The sequence below is a fragment of the Cebus imitator genome, unplaced genomic scaffold (genome assembly GCF_001604975.1).
Source record: "Cebus imitator isolate Cc_AM_T3 unplaced genomic scaffold, Cebus_imitator-1.0 Scaffold72, whole genome shotgun sequence".
NCBI lineage: Eukaryota > Metazoa > Chordata > Mammalia > Primates > Cebidae > Cebus > Cebus imitator.
In genome coordinates, this window is record NW_016107387.1 from 2,668,110 (window position 1) to 2,690,640 (window position 22,531).

The 22,531-nt window shown below is 44.5% G+C and overlaps 1 protein-coding gene across 6 annotated transcripts in view; it reads right to left on the reverse strand.

Annotated features, from left to right (window-relative positions):
• The window catches only part of DNAH9 (dynein axonemal heavy chain 9), a 367,598-nt gene extending 345,943 nt beyond the window's left edge, over positions 1-21,655 (reverse strand). For 5 of the 6 annotated variants that reach the window (XM_017531398.2, XM_037739576.1, XM_017531397.2 and 2 more), the window contains exons 1-6: positions 21,184-21,626; positions 16,211-16,407; positions 14,020-14,178; positions 12,811-12,941; positions 7,491-7,702; positions 5,614-5,847 (exon numbers count right to left, since the gene is read on the reverse strand). In XM_017531398.2, coding sequence (XP_017386887.1) covers positions 5,614-5,847; positions 7,491-7,702; positions 12,811-12,941; positions 14,020-14,178; positions 16,211-16,407; positions 21,184-21,600 — 1,350 coding nt within the window. In that variant the 5' untranslated portion in view covers positions 21,601-21,626. Of the gene's footprint in view, positions 1-5,613; positions 5,848-7,490; positions 7,703-12,810; positions 12,942-14,019; positions 14,179-16,210; positions 16,408-21,183 lie in introns of all 6 variants that reach the window. The other variant, XM_017531396.2, reaches the window with a different exon arrangement.
• Between the last annotated feature and the right edge of the window lie 876 nt (positions 21,656-22,531).

Sequence of the window (22,531 nt, forward strand, 5' to 3'; positions counted from 1 at the left end):
GGCTGGAGTGCAGTGGCAGGATCTCAGCTCACCGCAACAGCCGTCTCGTGGGTTCAAGTGATTCTCCTGCCTCAGCCTCCCAAGTAGCTGGGACTACAGGCACGCACCACCATGCCCAGCTAATTTTTATATTTTGCGTAGAGATGGGGTTTCACCATGTTGGCCAGGATGGTCTCAATCTCTTGACCTTGTGATCCTTCCACCTCAGCCTCCCAAAGTGCTGAGATTACAGGGGTAAGTCATCGCACCTGGCCAAGACACCTAACTTTTCTAAGCTTCACTTCCCTAACCTGTAGATAGGAACAGTAACCCTTAAGTTGCCGTGGGGTTACCAAGTTTATGGGAAGTTCCCTGTAGGACTTCAATAAAAGGCAGCCACTATTATTAACCATGATCAGACTGATGTCATTAGATCAGGTTAATGGATATTATATGTGTAACGGTGTATCTAGGGAACACTTGCATGCTTCTTTCAAGACAGAACAAGGAGCACTGGGGTCCCAGGCAGCTTCCTGGGCTGATCAGGTTCTATTCTTATGAAAAAACAGTGCAACACTTAATGGTGGTGGTGGGTGGGAAGATGTGGGGAGGATTCAATCCGTGCAATCTGTGCTCTGGCCCCTGAGATGAAGAATCAAAATCAGGAGTAAAAGCAAGACCTTTCAATGACAACCCCATTCTTGAAGGAGAAGCCACACCTCCCATCTTAAAAGGAAAACCTTGGGAATTCATTAAGGGAGAGCACAAAGCAGGCATTCATAGATGAAAATCTCAAAAGGTCATTTGGAAAAAGACTGTTTTCTTTACCTTCCGACTGCCACCAACCTGATTGTCTCCTATGTGACCACATATTCAACCCGGACTAAAAGGGAAGCCGCCCAATTAGGCTCAGAATGAAAGGAGGCTGGAGAGTGCCTGGAGATGGCAGAAAGAGCAAAAGGAAACACGGTGAGGATATCGGTCAGCTTATTACCTATCTGCCTGCTAATCACTTCACATAAAGCCTCAGCAGGAAATCATTTTGTCTCCAGGTGAATCACAGCTTTACTGCAGTTTTATAATAAAGGAAATGAGAGATCTCTCCAAGGTGCTTACTGCATTGTTTGGAGGGAAGAGGCTGCAGGCAGAAACTCAAACAGGGATCTGTAGAATCTACATACAACTCTATGACACAAAATTGAACTTGGTGTGTGTGAGCACTGAGACATTGAGCAGGAAGGCAGGATGAAAGAAGGAATCAAGAGGCAACCCAACAACTCTTTTTCTCTTCGATTTATGATGGTTCATTCAAATTGCAAAGATTTTATTTACTTCCGGGATTTTCTTAGTAAGTCATAAAGTCAAATAAGATCCTTTCATGGGATGGGAATTATAATTTTACCCGAGTAACTTATTTAGATATAAAGACCTAGAAATCATATGGCAAAAATTGAGCATACAAAAGTAGAACAGAGTATGTAAGGGCAGAATAAAACCACAAAACCAGTTTGGGATCCTCAAACCAGGACAGTGGGAGGAAAGAAAGAGGAAAGGACGGAAGGAGGGAAACAGACCTTTACAGCTCCCTGGAAGATATCAGAGTTTGGTGCAAAGACAGTACTTCGAACCATCCATCCCCCTGGGTACAAATCTCAGCTAAACCTCTCCAACCTATATAACTGTGGGTGAGTTCATTTATGTATCAGATTTAGTTATGCTCATTTGTTAAAGAAAAGATACTGATACCCGGTTCTTAAGATGACTGCATGGACACAGGTTCTGTCATGGGACAGATTCTTGAAACATGTTAGTTTTTTTTATTTTTCTATTCCTCATTCTTCGCCCCACAAGGGTTAGATCTCTAAGAGGCTAGTCATATCATGGGTGTGATAAGAAGGCAGAGGAAGATGGTGGTATCCTGAAAATGCGATTACTCCACTTACTGCAGACACTGAAAACTACTCAGCAATGTATACCCCTTCTTCCAAGCCACCCCCACTTCTGGCATTTAGCAGGCACCCACACAGGAAGACTGGATCTGCACAACGATATGCTTTTGTGCAAAAAGAGTGAAAGAATAAAAAGGCAACTCACATCAGAGGAATGAAATTTAGGAGAATTGTGGGGATTAAAAACCAGCCCTTCACACTATAACCCTTGATGTGAGCATGCAGAGAGATAAACACGTTGGTGTCACTTCATTAACCTGGTTTCGTGTATTTTTTAATTACAGCTACCATCATCTCAGTGGCCATAGATTGTATTAGGATAGAAGATGAATAAGGCTAAGTTCATGCTAAGTTTTACTGGAGAGAAGCAGATTAATCCCATTTCAAACAGGCATTGATCACGGAGATACACGGAATGTTAACTAAAGGTACATGAAATATGCCAGAGGACAGTCGATAGTCCTGTGTTCCACTGCACAGACAGGAGGGAAGAGCTGGGGGAGGAGGAAGATAGCAAAGGGCAAGGGTGCTGCATCTAGGCAGATGTTTGGGAGATGAAAAATAAAAGGGGAGGAAATAGGAGGAACGGGGGCAAGCAGCAGCTGTGGCAAGAAGAAAAAGCATGGAAATTCAGGACCAACAAAGAGGTCAGGGAATTTAGAAAACAGAGAAAGAGAAAAAAGTGAAAGGGGGACCAAGTAAAAAGAGGAGGAAGAATTAGAGACAGGGAAGGAGCAGGAAACACAGTCAGGAAAAGAGATGGAGCAGCTGGGCACAGGCGCAAAGAAGCTGACCAGGGCAAAGGACAGAACAAGACTCAAGAGAAGAAGCGGCAGTGAGGCAGGGAGCTTGGTGACATTCACGTCATCCTCTAAGTAAACGGGGGCAACTACTTTTTATGCATCCGTGCCTGTGATTCAGAAAGCAGCAGCAGCAGCCTGATAAAGGACTTATTGTGAGGGTAATGACTCTAGGGAGGCTGGTGGCCATCGCTGCTTATATTTACTGAATATACCCTGCAGATCAGGCGCCCTGATGTTAGAATAGCTGTCTATATGCAAAATCAAATCATTAGCATGTGTGCACAGGGCCTGAGGGCCCTGTCTGGGAGTCATTTCAGAGCCATGCTCTGCTGCCATTCATTCCCAGGGCCATCTGCAGGGCTGGAGCACCTGCAAGTGTGGCCGCTGCAAAGCAGTGATGGTGATTCGGTCTTTGTGGCTGGTCCAGGCCAGGCATGGGTTTGGGCTGTAGTGTCCCTCACCTCTCAGTAAACAGCAGCAAAGGAATTGATGGTGGATATGAGAGGAATACAGAGTGCAGGAGGAGGAGTGGACAGACTGTGCGTCCACTGTGATGGAAACAGCAGAGGGGAAAAGAAGCATTTAGGATAAAGCTAGATAATCAATTATTTATAGTGTCTGTGATCCTGACGAAGGGTTTAAGGGGTGCCTTTCATAAGATCCATCTTCTGGCTTTCTCTCTCACACATTTTCTCTGTCTTTATGCTCTTCTCATCTTTGTTTTCCCTGGGAAATCCCTAGTCCAGTTTCACAACTGATTTCCTCTTGTGCTCCCCACTTTTTGTCAAAGTCCTGCTGGGTGAGAGACTCCTCTTTCTTGCTTGTAGTAACACGTCAATCTCACTTTTATGATGGCATTCAGTATATCCCACTTTCCTGATTCTGTGTCTTTCCCCCGATCTCCTCCTTTAGCCTGTCTTCCTTCTGCAGTGGCTGCAGGTCCACCAGCTTCTTACAAGCAAACCACATTTGGGACCTTTGTATCTCAGTCCCTAGCTCTGTGCCTGGCACATGGTAATGCTGAATCAATACTTTTTGAACTGGTAACAGATCCAATCTTATGTTCTCCTGTCCTTGTCCTCTCGTGGTTTGCTTTGTTCATCACGGCTTCTTCCCAGCATCTCTCTCTTCCCTCCAAAACTGCTCAAGATAGCTGGGAATGGCCGGGCACAGTGGCTTATGTGCGTAATCCCAGCACTTTGGGGGGTTGAGGTGGGTGGATTATGAGGTCAGGAGATCGAGACCATCCTGGCCAACATGGTGAAACCCTATCTCTACTAAAAATGCAACAAAAAAAATTGCAGGCGTGGTGGTGTGTGCCTGTAGTCCTAGCTACTCAGAGGCTGAGGCAGGAGAATCACTTGAACCCAGGAGGTAGAGATTGCAGTGAGCTGAGATTGGGCCACTGTACTCTAGCCTGGGCAACAGAGTGAGACTCTGCCTCAAAGAAAAAAAAAAAAAAAGATAGATGGGAATATGATTCTCATTCCTTCTCTGTCCCTCTGGCTCTTGTCTTAATCTTAAACTCAACCCTGAATTTCTCAAATCAGTTTTAAGTTTGTCTTTCATTTTATTAGGCCCATTACCCTCTCTTCCAAGCCCAATCAGTAAACAGATAGCTGTAAAATGTTGAGAGATCTGTTAAACATAGTAAGTTTTGAGAATTGAAACAAAAGAAAAAGTATGTCTTCTCATTCTAGTATTTCAACTAACATCCATATTTATTTTTAAATAATTGAGAGAAAGACATAACTTTGAACAAAATTCATGTTTCTTTTGCACAGGGACTCGTTAGATTTGGACTTTTGGGAGCTGCCTTGAAGACAGGAGAGTGGAGGAGGGGAAGTTCAAAGCACTAGCTTTGTGGGGAGTGGCCAGCCTAATAAAGATTTGCTCAGTGTCATTCTGCATACTGTACTTTCTTTTCTTTTCTTTGCATGTGTGTGTGTGTGTGTGATGGAGTCTTGCTCTGTTGCCCACGCTGGAGTGCAGTGGCGTGATCTCAGGGCAACATTTACCTCTTGGGTTCAAGCGATTCTCCTGCCTCAGCCTCTTGAGTAGCTGGGATTACAGATGCACACCACCATGCCTAGCAAATTTTTGTATTTTTAGTAGAGACGTGGTTTCACCATGTTGGTCAGGCTGGTCTCGAACTCCTGACCTTGTGATCCTCTCCCTTCAGCCTCCCAAAGTGCTGCAATTACAGGTGTGAGCCACTGTGCCTGGCCCTGCATACTGTATTTTCTAGGCAGAATTTATTTGAAACTTAGTTTAAAGGCTATGGGGAATTTGCAAACCTCTTGAATTACTTCATTGATTCCTCGGGCCTTCTTCCTAAATGGGTCTGTGATCAGAATTTTCTAAACTTCTACTAGAACCGCCATTATGTGATATGATGATCAATCCAAATAACAGCTATTTATTAAAACTTCTTTTTGTTTTTTTTGAGATAAGGTCTGGCTTTGTCACCCAGACTGGAATGCAGTGGCACAATTTTGGCTCACTGTGACCTCTGCCTCCCAGGCTGAAGCCATCCTCCCATCCCCAGTCTCCCAAGTAGCTGGGACTACAGGCACACACACCGCATACCTATTTTTTTTTTTTTTTTTTTTAATTTCTGGTACAGAAGGGGTTTTGCCATATTGGCCTGGCTGATTTTAAACTCCTGGGCTCAAGTAATCCACCAGCCTCAGCTTCCCAAAGTGCTCTATCATAGAGGTGTGAGACACTGTGCCGGCCAACTGAACCTTTATTATGGATTATTCCAGCTGATGGAGGGTTGGCTATCAGGTTGTGTTGTGCATTTTCCTATTCCACTTTTTGGACCCCTGGACTGCTTCTTTCTGTTGGGGCTGAGAGCCTAGGGTGAGGAACACACTCACCTCCACCACGTGCAGTCGTCCCAGGAAGCCGTCTAATCGCACAAAGACCAAAGAAGACTGGAAATCCCACTCCTTGACTTCCTGGTTCTCTTTGAAGTAAGTGTGGAGATTCTCCCTTCTGTCCTGAAACACCTGCTTGAAGAAGCTCAAAGTGTCCAAGACCACTTGCAGTTTTCTCTGACTTTCTTCTACCTCACTTCTCAGGAGGTCTTCTGGGCTGAGATAATTAGAGGCCTGGTATACAAACAGATGATTATCACAGAGCAGGTGCAGACATCCTATAACTTTGCAACACCAACTCTGAACTGAATCATTGTCCAAGTAATATTTTTCATGGGGATAATAGAGGAAACATCTGACCTCACACTCAGTTCCACATGTGGACTAAGACCTGGGTTTCGGCCAAATAGTCTTAGTGACTGAAGCTACAGTGATTGGCTCAGGAATGGGCAAGTAACCAGAGGCAAAGAAACACAGTGAGACTTTGTTGGGCTAGCTGGGGCTGGAGCAGGTGCTCTTCTTTCCCAGGTGTTATTTTGTGACTTATTGGCTTTCAAAAGCAAAGTAATTTGACTGCAAGAATTATTTGGACCATAATTATTTTTCTGCCTCAGAGAAGCTTATCCCTGGAAAACTGGGAAGCTAGAGCTGCAGGGACAGCCACCTTCACCACCACAGGGTGGGTCCCTGGGTCTGGCTGACATCATCTGAGGCCACATTGCCAGTCAGGGCAGAGACCAGTCTTACCTTGGACTTTCAAGGTACATGAGCCAGTATGTTTTCTTTTTGTGTTTCCTACTTGTGGTTTGAGTTTTCTTACATTGGTTTGGGTTTTCTTAGCACTTTCAATCAAAAGAGTTCTGGTTGATAAACTGATGTAATGGAAAGGCACTAGTCTAGGAGTTCAACAGCTTGGGTTTGGGTCCTGGTTTGGGTGTCTTTGGGCAAGTCAGTTAACCTCCCTGAACCACAGCCCACATCTTTAAATAATACAATAAATAAGACCTTCCCTGCCCGCCTTGCAGGATTTATCTGATGATTGATGGAAATCATGAATGTAACAGGATTTTGCAGCCTGCAATGTACCCCATAGTTGTTATTCTTACTCATTAAACTTGTTCATTATTTTCTCAGAGACACAGCTGCTAAGAAGAAAAACCAGTTTGGAGAAATCACCCAAACCCCCTTAAGCACTCTAGTTCTTTTTGAAGATATACTCCTCGAGGTTTACACTGCCCTGGTTGGTGCTACAAGCATCCCTAAGAAGGAGGAGCACGAAGTGCATAATCTAAAAAGCTGTTTCTCAATAGCTTACGGGTACCAGGTTCTTACCCTGTGGAGGACATATGTGTTATCACATTGAAGCCTCAAATCACCCAGCAACCCAAAAAGAGATACGACATTTTATTTCCACTATTGTACAGAGGAGGAGAGTGAGGCACAGCACAGGAAGTGACTTGTCCTGGCACACAAGTGGCATACTGGCTGACAAGTGGTGAAGCCAGGAATTGGTACAGCATCACCTGACATCACCTGACGTCAGAGGCTGTACTCTTAACTGCTTAGGCTTTGCTGCTGACTCATTGCCAGTCCTTCTTCATAGACCATTAAGGAGGTTAAAATTCACCACCCCTACCTACTTATTCCCTCTTAGGCATAGGGGAAAGGAAGACAGGACGGCTCAGGTGTCCTAATATTACTGAAAAGGCCTTTGTAAATTATTGGCTGATGAGAGTAAAATACTGTAATTCAAATGTAAGAACTCTTTGGAATGTAATTATTTCCCTGCCCAGAAAAAAGGACACTTGTCTCTTTCCTGTGACTTGATGCCAACCAACCCCCAGGGAGCAGTTGCTGGGAATTCTGGAGCAGCCCACCTGCTGTATAAGAAGGTTGCAAATTTCCTGGAGCAGCACAGTCAGCCTCCCTGGGGAGCGGTAGCACTTGCATGTGGCCCAAATCAGACAGACCACGTGGAGCAGGGGCTGCAGCCGGGACTTCACCTCTGGAAATTCTGCGTTCTCCAGAGTTTCCAGGTGGCGCTGGAGTGGCATCAGGTGCACATGGATGTCCTGAGCCTCTGCTAGAGCTGGAAGGAATTGGAGATGGTCACCATTCTCATCTGGAGCCTAATGCTCACCTGGTGGATCCCTAGTCCCTGGGAAGTAAAAGATCTGCAAAGCAAAGAATACAATTTCTACCTGAACTGAGAAGGCAGAGAGAAGGCTGGTTCCAGAAAACTTCCTAGCTCTTATGAGGAAATATGGAAACCAGAGAGCCTCGAACAACTAGGATAAAGTTCTGAAGAGTTCTGTCTTGTAACATTCCTCTAAAGGGACTTCTCCCTGGCCTGCCCAGCCTCCATCTGGTGCTTGGTGAGTAGAAAATGTTTGCAAATTACTTTGCTGCTATCTCTGAGACAATACAAATAGATGACAGAGGACAAGTTTTAGAATCAGAAAGACTTTCCTTCAAATGCTGGCCTAGACACTTAGCAATTGTATGACTTTGGGCACATTTGCCCTCTCTGAGACTCAAAAATGGGCAGAGCTGTAATCAGTTTAAAGGGTCCTTGTGAAGGCTGAAGGTAGTTCAGCAGGAATCTTTACGAACAATTAGCACAGCGCTTGGGCCAATGCAGGTGTTTTGATAAATGGTAGTGGTTCATGAGGAATATTCGTTAATAAAGAATCTTGCTGAGCACTTATAAAGAAGTCACAAGGCATAGAAACATAACACAGATGGGTTACGGCAAGGTCCTTCTGGTTTTCAAAGCCAGGAAAACCTCTTATCATCTCTTCTGAATACAACCAAGGAAAAAAACGAGCCTTTAACCAGTCATCTTGTGGTAATTGACAGGGGAAACTAGGAAACTCGGCAGCACTGGATGCTAATATCTGCATAGCAACTTAGAGGGAATGTAAAAGCCCACTCGACAAACTAAACTAGAAGAGCGAGTTATAAAGGCAGGTGGTATCATAGGAGAGCAGGTGGTCTTAGGTTATAGTATGTGGATGAAGCTCTGCCTTCATCCCAAAGGGAACTTGAAATATACATTATTTAGGAATCAGTTTCAATATGCTGGGAATTGTTCTACTTATTATCTATGAGATATTTACCATCTCATAGTAAGTTCTGCAAGCTAGCTTTAGTACTCCCACTTTATAAGTGAAGAAATTAAGTCCTAAATAACTTTCCTAGGTCACTCCTGTGAATCAACCAATTCTGTCCAGCTGAGCAAAAGGAAGACCACCCAGAGTTGATTACATTGAGCCCTTGGCTTCATAGAGGCTCACCATACACAAAAATAGGTTGATGTGTATGTTTATACTTTATATCCCAAATGAGGTTGTGGAAAGCAATATGTGAATTGAATTTTTGCAAAGTTAAATGTCACAGTAAATTGATTAGGGCAGGGATTCTCAAGTGGAGGAGCTGACGGTGATTATTAGAACCCCTGTGTTGGGGTGGAGGATTTCAGAATCCAACAGTCATTCTACTCAGCATATGCTCTTGCTTCCATAAATGCTGAGAGAAAAAAGGCTGAGAATATCATGCTATAGAAGCTTTCTCTTTATGATGCCCTGTTTTGAAACCTTTTAAAAAAATCACAATCTCCTTTAATTATACCAATTAGCACTGCCTTGATTTTTAAGAACACAATATTTTAGAAAAGCGTTGGCCAACCAACCCAGGATGCAATACCCTTGGATGATAAGGCATAAGAAGTGAGAGAGAGACAGAGCTGGGCTCAAACCATTTTTTTTTTTTTTTTTGTGATGGAGTCTTGCTCTGCCACCAACGCTGAAGCGCACTGGCGCGATCTCGGCTCACTGCATCCTCCGCCTCTTGGGTTCAAGCAATTCTCCTGCCTCTCTGACACCCTAGTAGCTGGGATTACAGGCATGCACCACCATGCCCAGCTAATTTTTGTATTTTGAGTAGAGACAGAGTTTCACCCTGTTGGCCAGGCTGGTCTTGAACTCCTGACCTTAGGGATCTGCCTGCGGCCTCCCAAAGTGCTGAGATTGCAGGCATAAGCCATTATGCCTGGCCTTGCTCATACCTTTTTAAAGAATGTAAATGCAAACAGCAAGGTGCATAGTGATCTCCAGTGGTTTGCTGGAAAGTCTTTAACTTAAACAGGTTCTTTGAGGACAAATACTTTTATTTGTAGCATTTGCCAATTTTTATGGGGTAAATATTCCTAGAATTCCTACTATGTCCATTTCTAGGCTACCAAGTTGACTTCACTGAGGGCTGCTTGGGAGAATGGGTGTGCGAGTGTTAAAAAAAAAATGCATAAAGCAGCCCCTCATGAGCCACTGAAACCAGTGTGCACAGCCCTTCTTTGTGTGCCTTCCTTCACACACATATCCACCTACATGCATCCTTAATTGCTGCTTTGAGAATGTGTCCCCTCCAAAATTCAGGTGTTGAAATTTAATGGCCAATGTGATGGTGTTAAGAGGTGGTGCCTTTAAGACGCAATTAGGCCATGAGAACTCCTCTGTCATGAATGGGATTAAGGCCCTTATAAAAGAGGCTTCACATAGAGTTTGGCTGCCTTGCCCTTCCACCATCTATCAAGTGAGAACACAGAGGTCCTCTTCTCTGGAGGATGTAGCAACAAAGCACCATCTTGGAAGCAGAGACCAAGCCCTCACCAGACACCCAACCTGCCAGTGCCTTGATCTTGAACTTCAGCCTCAAGAACTGTGAGAAATAAATTTCTGCTCTTTATAAATCACCCAGGCTGTGGTATTCTGTTAGAGCAGCACAAATAGACTCACAAAATTGGCAACCGGGCTGTACTATGCCAATCCTGTGCAAGAAAAGAAAACTCCCTAGTCTTCATTGCCCTTGTTCTTCCTTCTCAAGGGGCCTATTGCTTCCTCTTTTCCAAGGTTATTTACTGCTCAGTCAATACTGCTTCATACTACCTTGTTCCCACATATTTGACTCCATCCTTTAACCTCCTTTTTTCTTCTCTCTGTTTTCAAATTCATGCCCACTAATCCAGAAATATTTCTTTTTCTGTCCCTCTTTTCAGTTCATCAGTGAGCCAATGAACTACTCCAACCATGGCTAATAAGAATAGTGCACATAGTATATCTATTTAGGATTTTTTTAAAAGCCAGATGCTCTGAAATTCAGTTAGAAATGAGAAAATCAGTCACCAGCTTAGAAGATCCTGCCAAATTTTCTGACCAAGTCTCTAACTACCATTCCTAATCAAATTTTCTTCCATCATCAACACTGAATTTCATATTTAAAGAATTTCTATTTTTATAGTACTGTTTATCTGGCATTATTGTAATGGTATCTTTTTTCAAAATTGTCCAGCATATTCTCTACTGCAAATAACTTTTTGAAACTGGCCTGGGGAAGTGAATCTTATAAATATTAATTAATAGACTATTGATCTATTAATGTGAAAAGTATATTTGGGGCATTTTTACTATACCTTTTTCAGATCCCCACATTTCAGGCACTCACAAATCTCCTTTATATGTGTTGTACTGTAGCACTACATTACTTACTTAATGTTTATCTCTACATTGACTCCCAGTTTAACCTAACTAAATTACACAACATGAAAACATTTAATCCCTACCATAAATGGAAAGCTGGTATCACTTGTCAAAACCAGGGCTATTACCCTTTAACTCATTTTTTAAAAAACCTTTCCCCTAGTCATTTCTGGCATCAGCAGGGATACACATACCACTTTTGGGGACACCTGTCCACTGGAAGTGTAAACTGGGAACAAAAGTTGACTCCTCGGGGACACAGAATCTCTCACCAAAACAGCAAACTGGAGCCTCAAGAGACACCTGGTCCCAAGCCAGCCAAATGTGCTGGCAGAGCCATCTCTGCAATGAGGTTTCGGGGCCCAGGAAGACCTCAGAGACTAATAACTCATGCCAGTTCTGCTCTGTGATATTGTTCATGTTGGAAACTAACACCTGGACCTTTCTTCCTTTAGCTAAGTTGTTTGCCATAAGGAGGGGAAGGTGGGAAACAGGAGTAGCCAATGGGCTCTGGACACAGGACACTGCCCCCTTTACCAGACTGAACATACCTGGATTCATTTTATATAGTGGACTTACACGGAAGATTGTATTTAAAGAAAGAGTTCTGGCTGAGGTAAAATGTTTGAGAATCACTGCTTAGATTAAGCTTAGGCCATGTGAAATTCCAAAGACCTTTAAAAGCACATTTTGACCTACGGCACTGAAGAGCAAAGAGGAGATTTTACAGGAAAAAGGGTGAAGAAACACAGTACACCAAGGAAGGGGGAGGGAGTCTTGAAAAAATTTACCTACTTCTAACCATAGACTTTGCTGGCTTTGCAATTTTGATAAGAGTGGATCTTGTCTGGTGCTCAGATAGCCTGGAAATTGCAGTCCCATCTGACAGTAGGAACAGAAAATGCAGAATGGAGCTAGAAATAGAACAGAGATTTCTGAACGAGCCAAAGGTGGAGGGACCTGAATTCCAGAGGTGAAAGATAACAACATGCATTGTACAGTGCAAAGCAGCAGCAGGTCGTAGAGCTGATTGAAGAACTTTCTCCCAGTAGTTCCCAGACTGTGAAGACAGGGCCCATTAGGACCTCTGACCAGACCCAGAAGTGCCCAGTGTGCTAGGGAGGTACAAGCACTTAGTTAATGAGGGGTCTCAGCCAATAGTCCCAGGTCCTGGAAGGCAGGATCAGGCTGTCTTGCAAGAATGGCAGTCCTTGATTAGGACAGACAGACTCATCTGACTACACAGGCTCCATAATGGCCATCCCAGAACTGCATGTCCTGGTCCCAGTGTTTAAAAGACACAAAGGGGCAGCTCCAGGAATACTGCTGTGTTCAGTCAGTAAGTTCTTTCACCTCTATAATTTCACACAAGCCTAGAAAAGTAGGCAGAAGTGTACGCCTGATAACCATCATATGTACTAAAGCTCAGAGCAGGTAGGTGAATTTGCCCAAGGACATACAGCAATGGATCTGTGAACAGCATAGCTCTGTTTATCTGCTCTCCTGTATTTAGATTAGATATTCTTGCAACCATGCTGGTTTGTGTCAGGTTGGAAAGTTATAAGGACTTGAAGTTACTAAATTCAGACAAAGAGAAGTGAATGCATTGTTCAATGATAAATTTGACTCAAACATATTTGTGAAAACATTTGCTGGTCCTCACCTGCAACAACATCTCTGTACATGGCTTTGAAAGCTGGAAAATAGCTACTCTGAAGCTTGTCCAGGAGCCTGGCCATGTCCCTCACCTTTATTGTTCTCAGTTGATGATAAATGAATTTCAGATCCTCATACCTGCAATATCACGAAGAAGGGTGAATCCAGGTAAGCATCAGGAAATGCAAGTCACACTGTGATGACCCATCCTCACAGAGAAAGAGAGGAGCCCTGCCTCAGGGTGCTTCCAGAGAAACTGTGCTCCAGCCCAAAGAGCCTGGACATCTGTTCTCAGCACAGTGAGGGCGAAAGCCTTAGTCGGGAACATAGGTTCAAAGGTGCAGCTCCAGGAAACACTGCTGTGACCATCTGGTGACTCAAAGAGGTTGGTAGCTGGAGGTCATTAGCTCTTGCAGTAAGGTTGAGTCGGGGTGAGAGAGGCGTTATTGGAGCAAGGGTGCTAAGAGAAGGGTCTTGGAGTAGGTGAGCAGAATGGTCAGAAGCCAGGCAAGAGCATGGGGCATCTCAGCAGGGTGGTACAGACAGGGCTGGAGCCCTGCAGGCAAGCCTGGTCATGTGACACTGATAATCTCCATTCTATGCGAGGAGAGGCACATCTGCCTCTAACATCTGTCTGTCTGCTTGTGAGTAAAGGATTTATCAGCACAATAATAAATAGGAATCAGGAAATGGGGAGGAGGAGGGTGAATAAGCAGGAGCAGGAGCAATAATGAAGCCTTTCTGGATAAACACCCTGGATGATGAACTTTCCAGCCCTGCTGCTGATGAGCCAGGGCACAGGAAAGGCTGTTTTACAGCCGACTCTCCAAATCCCCTGTCTTCAGAGCTTTGCAAAATGTGTGCACATGTGGCCTCAATTGTTGGAGAAGAGAGCAGACAAGTTAGAAGAAAAATGTTAAAGGGAGTTGATTAATTTTACATGTAGTCCAAAGAGGCTTTGAAAAAATGTTAGAAGACATACTGATGGTAGCCCAGGAAAGGAAGAAAATGACTACTGAATCTGGGGGAAAGTGTGCCTCTCCCAGTCTCTCAAAAAACTGTATTGACTCAATGACACAGGGCTGTCTACCCCAAGGATGATGTGAAATACCTATAGGGAAGAACGGTGGCTTAACCCAGGAAAGCCAGGAAAGCTCTAGCTTTATTCTCTGTGAGACATCTTCGCCCGAGTCCGAGCATGCGCCTTCCTGCCTACCTGCTCTTCCAGAACTCCAACTCCATGTTCGGGGTGGGATTCTCCCCTTGTAAGAGTGGCTGGGAAGACTCTCTCTTGAGTACCACCTGGACTTGGTAGCTCCATTTGATCACTGCAGACTCAATGGCATAGATGACTGACTTATCTATAGAATCTAAGCTGTGAAAGACAAAACAACAACAGCAGCAATAACAACAAAAACAAAAACCCTGAAACATGAAAATAACCCTGGGTGCACCCCCAAAAGAGAATCCCAAATTTTAAAAAATAGGCAAGAAATTTCATCTAGCCCATGCATTCTTAACTTTTTTTGAGAATAATAGTCTCTGTTGAGTAGTCAATGAAAATTATAGATCCTCTCCCCAGAAAAAAATGCTTATGTGTATATGTACATTTTTCATACAGATTCAGGGATCATCAATATTCTGAAGACTAGTTTAAGAACTTTGAATGCCAGTATGTTGTCCTGCCAATGCAGAAATACTGTGGACAGAAAACATTCAGATAACCATCCAGTGCTTGCTTAAATCCTACCAGTGACATCAAGCTCTCTGTCACAAAGCAGCACATTTCTCAATAGGTTGGCTCTCACAAGGAGAATGCTTGTCTAATACTAAACCATATCTACATCCCTCTGATTTCCTTATCTTGGTCTTGGCTGTGACCTCTGCAGCAAGAGGAAGTAGGTTATTTCTTCCTTCACAAGGCTAACAATCAGCCATCTGTATACCACCATCATGATTTCACTTTGTTCTCATCTGTCCAATGAAGAATAGAATTTCCAAACTTTCCTCCTGATACAACTTTTAAAGAAAGTAACTTAGCTATATTTGGAAGAGGTTAAATTTTTAAAAATACATTTTGGTCATTTTTTTCACAGTCTTAATGGAAAACTATACATGCAAAGAACCAAAGACACAATGACAAAGAGGACATACAATTCACATTTTTGTGTCGGAAACCCACTTTCACTTAATTAAATTTATATTTGTTGAGAAATGATATGGCACAAGTGATTGTGGAAGGTATTAAAGGAAGAAGACACCCACTTCCCCCAAAATGATCCAGCCTTTTGGGAAATTATCACACTTGAACAAAGAGAGATGAATTCAGCAATGATTATAAACACACATTGAATATTATTAAGTTAAAATATAAAGGGACTAGGAAAGGAGTAATTTGAATTTATTTTGAAAATTAGATCTCTTTATTAAACCACAATAAGTTTTCTAGTTAACCAGGAAATTACTTCAAATTGTATGTGTAGGAAATTACTTTCAATAGAAAAAACTCATTATAAAGTATATTGTTGTATTTTATAATGCATTGCATGCATATAATCAGTTGAATGCATTACTTATTCTTCAGATCAAATCATGGCTCCTGAATATACAATGTTGACAGTAATACACTGGGAAACTCCTGACAATGTGGCAGACCGAGTTCATGTACGAAGGCTTTCTGTTGCCCCAAGCACATAGAGATGCTGGATAAAATATAACAAAATATACTATTAATATTTATATTCATAGCCTGGCTTAAAAGGGTAAAATAATTTCCAAAAGATAGAAATAAACAATTAGAAAGTCAGCATGGTCAACAGAAGCTGATGGATTTAACTTCTAAAAGATGAGGCTGGGATTTTAATACCCACTCAGGGGCAGGAGGCATGAACTCCCAACAAAGCCAGACTTGCTACTATTTGAAAAAGGAAAAAAGTCCCCAGGACCTGTAATAAGTCTTCAGCTGCTGGGGGAGGAGAGTCTGGAACTGTAACAAGAGCTGCCAGAGTTAGTTCTGTGACATTATGTACTGAGTGAACGCTGGGAAGAGGCATGTCTGCCTCCCGGACTGGACCTGGGTCTTTGCCAATGATGAGACACTATCCTGATAAGCAAAATACTGAAAGCTAGTATGGTTGTGCTCAGCCCTGAAATGATTCTGAACGGGAAAAAGGCCACGTTGCTGTAATAGCCTTGAAAGACTTCATGCAGTGGATGGGGCAGGGAGTAATCAGGGTAAACACACAGTCCACAGTCTGAGGGTGTTGGCAAACAGAGCAGACAGTAGGCTTGTGTGCAGAACGGGGAGATGTGCAGAGTCAGGAACAGAAAAGTCATAAGGAAAACATTCTGATAACCAGCATCTCCCATATCTCCGAGGCCCATATGGCCAGGCTGGCAGGACTTACACTGTCTCACTTTTGGAATCCGCAAACTCCATTTCTTCTGAGCCTGCTGGAAGAGGCAGCAAAGTTTTTCCTTTCACTTGCTCAAGGATAACCAAGAGGTCGCATTGGAGGCTGTGGGCTTGCTGCCTGACATCCTGATATACCATGTGCGGCCAGTCTAGGCGATTCTTCTCATTGGCCAGGACAGGTAGGACAACCTGGAACAAAGGTGCACAGCAAAGAAAGGCTGGAGTTCCACTTCCGAGGGCTTAAAGACTAATCTGAAAGAAGCTTATAAAGCTATATACAACCTTTTTCAGGTCACTGTGCTGGAAGACCTAATACTGTAGTAGGGTCGAACATTATATACCGCCTTGACATCTGGTAAATTGGGGAAGTCCTTGAATAGCCTACCTACAAGTTTTCCTTCTCATTCTGCTCCTGGGGATAAAGTCCTTTAGCCAAAATACTCTTTATCGGCCAGGCGTGGTGGCTTATGCCTGTAATCCTAACACTTTGGGAAGCTGAGGCGGGTGGATCACCTGAGGTCAGGAGTTAGAGACCAGCCTGGCCAACATGGCCAAACTCCATCTCTATTAAAAATACAAAAATTAGCCAGGTATGGTGGTGGGCACCTTGTAATCCCAGCTACTCAGAAGGCTGAGGCAGGAGAATTGCTTGAACCCAGGAGGTGGACGTTGCAGTAAGCCGAGATTATACTACTGCACTCCAGCCTGGGCAACAGAGCAAGGTTCTGTCTGTCAATCAATCAATCAATCAATCAGTCATTGGAGCCCATTGGTTTTTCCCTGGCCCCTTTTAACTTAATGCATGCAGGTATGAAGTATGCAGAGCTGGGTTTTACCAGGATTGTGGCTGCACCAATTGAGTATGGCACAGTGAGGTAGAGGCCAGTACGTCAGGAGTTTGATGCAAGGAAATGATGATCATGAAAGAGCATGGCACTCAAGTTGGGTAAGAGAAGAGACCATGGGCAAGGGCCAGGGCCAGTGGGAAGGAGCCAAGGCCAAGAGATTAGAGCTCTCAGCAGGACCAAGGGACTATTGTAGCTGCACCAATTGAGTATAAGAGGGAGTGAGCTGGAAAGATGGGAGTAGTGGTCAGAGAAGGAGGTGCATAAAATTGGACAATGACATTGGTGGTTATTGGGAATGCAAGATCTGGAAATGGCCGTGTAAGGGGCTGCTTATGATGGGGAGGAGGACAAAGATACAGGGAACCCAGAGGCCAAGCTATTGGAAAGATCACTCATATGTCTTTGGAAATAACCACATATTAGAAGTAATGTTGGGGAGAGTCACAGCGAGTTGGGAGGCAAAATCATACACACGCAAAGGCAGCACCACCTGTACAGGATGCAGCAGTGAGAGTGGGTGATGTCCTCTGACGACAAGAGATTTGAACTGGAGGCTTCCTGATGTGGATCTAGAGCAGCAAGGGGGAACAAGGAGGCCATGTACCCCATCTCCAGGCTCAAAAGAAAGGCTCTTGGGGAAACATAGCTCAGTCCTCTGGGAGGAGCCAGGATGGGTAGAACAAGGTGACAAGGATCCGTCAGATGGGTAAGGAGGATTTTAAATGAGATGAAGAGTGACAAGAACTATCATCCTTTATGGAACACCTGCAATTTGACACTGTATTCCAGGTGTTCTAATATACAATGTCTAAATTTCATAGCAACCCTGCAAGACACTTTAGACCTGGCAGAGTGAGCACATCTGCTCACCTCGCACTGCTGAATTTAACCAGAATTTGACTCAGGTCTGTGAGATTCCAAATCTTATGCTCACACTCCAAAACACAAAAGTTAAAAAAAAAAAAAATCCAAGTTTCAGAACTAGGAAAAATAAGTCAGCAGTAGTGAATGAAGTGGTAGGAGGAGGAAGTAAGGAAGTAGGAGAATAAGTTACTAAATTCTGTTCATTCTTCACTTCAAAGATTTCTTAGAAGAATTTTCCTTTTTTACCTTGTACTAGTATAATGGGACAAAAATAATATTAAAATTATAGCTGTTTCTCAGTCAACACCCTCAATCCCACACCTCCCCCAACCCCCAACCACACACACACAAAAGGCAGGAAGACGTCTCTCAGCCAGGTAGGCTCTGGCTTTAGCAATGCTGCATGCTAAGCGGGAAGGTGGAAGGAAAAGGGGAGCAGGTAATCAGAGACTACTAAGCTGATTACAAGGTGCTGAGAGAGAGAGGAGAGGCGGTGGACAGAAGGGCTGGGCCGGAAGGACAGGGCTTTGCAGATGGGAGGTCAGCAAGGCTTGAAAGAGACTCTGGATCAGCATCAGGGTATGGAATAAAAGTAGATGGATGGACAGAAAATAGAATAAAGTTACTGGTACAAGCTTTGAGAAATTAAAGGAAAGAACTTGAGGTATTTTAAAAATAAATTGTTTATTTAGGTTTTAAAATAGGTAACACATTTACATGGTGCAAAATGCTAAAAGTACAAAAGCTTTTAGAGTAGGAAGTAAATCTTCCACCTACCCCTGTACTTCAGTTACTGTTTCTTCTTGTGGATTGCCGTTAAAAAATGTCCTCCCTTCCTCCCTCCCTCCCTTCCTTCCCTCTTTCCTTTCTCTCTTCCTCCCCTCCTTTCTTTTTGACACATAATTAGTGGCATATCATCCATACAATTCTGCACGTCTTTAAAAAATTATCTTAAATTACAGCATTATTCACAACAGCCAAGAGACAGAAACAACCTAAATGTCTATGAAGGATACATTTTTTAGAAATGTGATATATACATACAATAGAATATTGTTAAAATATTGTTTAAAAAGAAAGAAATCCCACATATGATGATAGGTGGCAATATGGATGAACCTTGAAGACACTACGCTAAGTGACATAAACCAGTCACAAGGAACAAATACTGCATGATTCCACTTACATGATGAGTCAGATTCGCAGGAACAGAATGTAGAATGGTGCTTGTCAGGGGCTGAAGGGAGCAGTTTGTGGAGTTGTGGGGTGTGTGTGGAGTTTCAGTGATCCTGGACAGGGCAGTTCTGAGGATCCATTGCACAATAATGCATATATGGTTGACGATATTGTACTCTACACTTGGAAATTGTTGGGTGAATTTTATGTGTGTGTTTTTTTGCCACAAGGAAAAAAATTACCCTAAGAAATACTCTGGCTGGGCGTGGTGGCTCACACCTGTAATCCCAGAACTTTGGGAGGCCAAGGCAGGAGGATCACCTGAGCCTAGGAGGTTGAAACCAGCCTGGGCAACATAGCAAGACCCTACCTCAAAAAAAGGAATATTCCATATTATTCTGTTTAATAGTTGCAAAGTATTTCACTGTATAGATGGCCCATAATTCATTCATCCATCACCCTGCTGATGAACACTGTTTGTCTCCAATCTCTTTCAATGTACCAATTAAAATTCTTATTGAGAATTTTTATTAAAATTATTTTTGCTTGCTGGACTACTTTGCTTAGCCATGACACAACTCTGCTATCTCCCACATACATTAGGTTAAATTCTGTTTCTGAACCTCTGATCAGTCTGTTCTCAGTACCTTGAAAGTTACCTTGCTCTATACTAATTCCAATTCTTCTTCTTGTTCAGGGGACAATTCAACACTTAAGGTTAAGCATGCTTCTCAGACCACAGATCTGTCTCTCTCCTCTGAAAGCCAGAAGTACTTTCCATCACCAACATTCATGAGAGAAGGTGATCCAAGTTCAGGCTTCAGCGGGATGGCTTTCAGACAATGCACAGTGGCAAGACCATTCTGTTTGTTAAAATATTGAAATACCTCCACGTCTACTGATACAGCTAGCTTCCCTGGGCCCTCTGTGCTCTCTTCTATCTATCCAACCCCTTCCCTGGAATTCTCACCTCCCCACAGCCTCCTGATAAAACATCTAAAGGGCTAACACCTGACACAGCAGGGAGCCTCCAGGACTTGGAAACAGCAGTGGGGCCAACTTTTAGGCAAGTTTACCTCCAGCCCAGTCGTATAAGGTTTAAATATTTTGAATAGGTAATTTATTACATATGTTTCAGCTCCTTGGAGTAAGCATTTCATGAACAGGAATAGTTCTTTGGCATTCTCTATAGCGCCTATCACCTGAAATATCATACAGCCAGTATTCTCCCCACCCTTATTTCACAACCTGCAGGGTCCAGGGCATCAAGCCTCAGAAGCACATAGGCCTGAACTGCAGGGCAGTTTACTCCCATTCCAGAAAGGTCTAAGGGGCACAGGAATCTCTCCGGAGCACTTCCCTGAAATCTCCTGCATTCTAGAGGTTTCTCCTGTGGTGCCACTAAGCACTCATGACCCACATCTCCACCTTCCTCCCTGAGCACCAGGCAGACTCCTCCAAAGGCCTGCTGGGCATTTCAAAATGGGTGCCCAACTTTTAATGCTGGCACAGGGCTGACCTTTGCTAGATGGTTGGTAATGAATGCATGAGAAGAAAATCAAAAGGAAATCACTCCTCCCCACCCACCTTTAACTGCTCTCCAGAAGCAGGCACTGTTTACAGCCATTCACCTCCTTCCACCCCATTGATCCATCAGAAATGCCTCCATGGTCACCACTTCCCATCTTCCTCATACCTTTCCCACATACAGGAGGGATTAAGAGATGTTGATTTTGAAAGTAGTCAGGACCTAGGCACTCTCCAGACTATGGTCTCCCCTGACTTTGGCTGGAACCCAGACCGGGGCTGACCCAAGTTTTAGCCCCTTCCGATTCTCATTCTGGCCTGTCCCCCCTCTTTGACTCCGCCCCTTACCCCATCCCATTTTCTTTCTGATTTCAGGAACTTGCCTCATGGTCGCGCTCCCGCCACAGCCTCGCCCCTCTGCCAATCACCCGCGCCTCGGACCTCCCCTGCAGCTTCGCCCCTCCCCCTCCGGCCCCGCCTCCGCCCCTACGGCTCCTCCTCCCCTCCCCCACCCAGCTTTAACGGCGCCGGGTTACCAGCCCACCCTTACCTCCGAGAACAGCACGGCCAGGTGCTCCAGAGGCGCCGCGGGCAGGTCCCCGCAGACCACTGCGCCGCGGAAGCTGTCGGGCTCTGGAGGCTCGGGCCCGGTGCGCAGGAAAAAAAGCCCTTTAGCGCCAGCCGGGCCCGACTCAGGTCCCGCCTCCAGCCCGGGTAGCACCGCCAGGCCCCCGGGCCCGGGCCGCACCACCAGCAGCGGTCGCGGCCCCTCGGCAGCAGCGCGGCGCAGGAAGGCCTGGAGCAGCTGCTCCGCCTCGGCAGTCCCCGCGCAGCGCTCCCAGGCGCCCGCAGCCGGCCGCAGGCTTTGGGCCACGAAGGTCCTCAAGAGTCGCAGTCGTGGGTCGGCGCCGGCTTCCTCGTCAGCGTTTGCCGCCGCCAGCGCGGCCCGCTCCTCAGCGCTCGGCATAGCGCTGGGCCTACAGCTGCGTCGGTTTCCCTAGCGACGGAGACGCGGCCAGGACACCCTCCTCTGCTCTCTTCCTATTGGGCACATGATTCCCGGTCCCGCCCCTTCCGGGCTAATAAGGTATGAGGGGTGCGGCGAAAAGGGGCGGGTCGCGTCGCTGTTGCTAGGACACCAGCCAAGGCTCCCACTGTCTGCCTGGTGTATTGGAAGTGCTCAGGTGTGACCGTGGAGCGCAATGGCTTATTGATGAGCTGCGTGGAGAGGAGATCAAGCATATAAATGCTGTTAAGGATCGTTTTGGCCAAGGTCGAACTAGAGTTTTTAGAAGTCTCCAGACACTGAAAATACTATGGTTCTCTCACCTCGGTCCTAAATGCTCAATTCAAACTTAAACACAATGCCAAATCATAAAACAGATTTAAGGACATTCAATGAATTTTTAATTTCTTTTCCATGATGGCAAATTAAACACTTTAGAACAGCGCTGTCCAATAGAACTTTCTGCGATGATGGAAATGTTCTCCATCTGTGCTGGCCACGCATGGCCTATAAAGGAGGCGAAATGTGCTGGTGCCATCCAGGAACTGAATTTTATTTAATTTTAACTGAAATAGTCACATGTGATTAGTAGTTATATTGTACAGCTCAGCTTCAAATTTTTGATATAATTTTTTAAAAGTTTTTTTCAGCACCTTTCTTTGCCCATGTTTTTTAAGGCATGTGTTTAATCTGTCAAAAATGTAGCCAAACTGTGAGAGGCTTGTTTTTGTTTTTGTTGTTTTTGAGACACGGTCTTACTCTCCTGCCCAGACTGGAGTGCAGTGGCCGGATCATAGCTCACTGGGGACTCAAATCCCTGCCTCAAGCAATCCTCTGGTCTCAGCTTCCGTAGGAGCTGGGAATACAGGTGCCACCACACCCAGTTAATTAA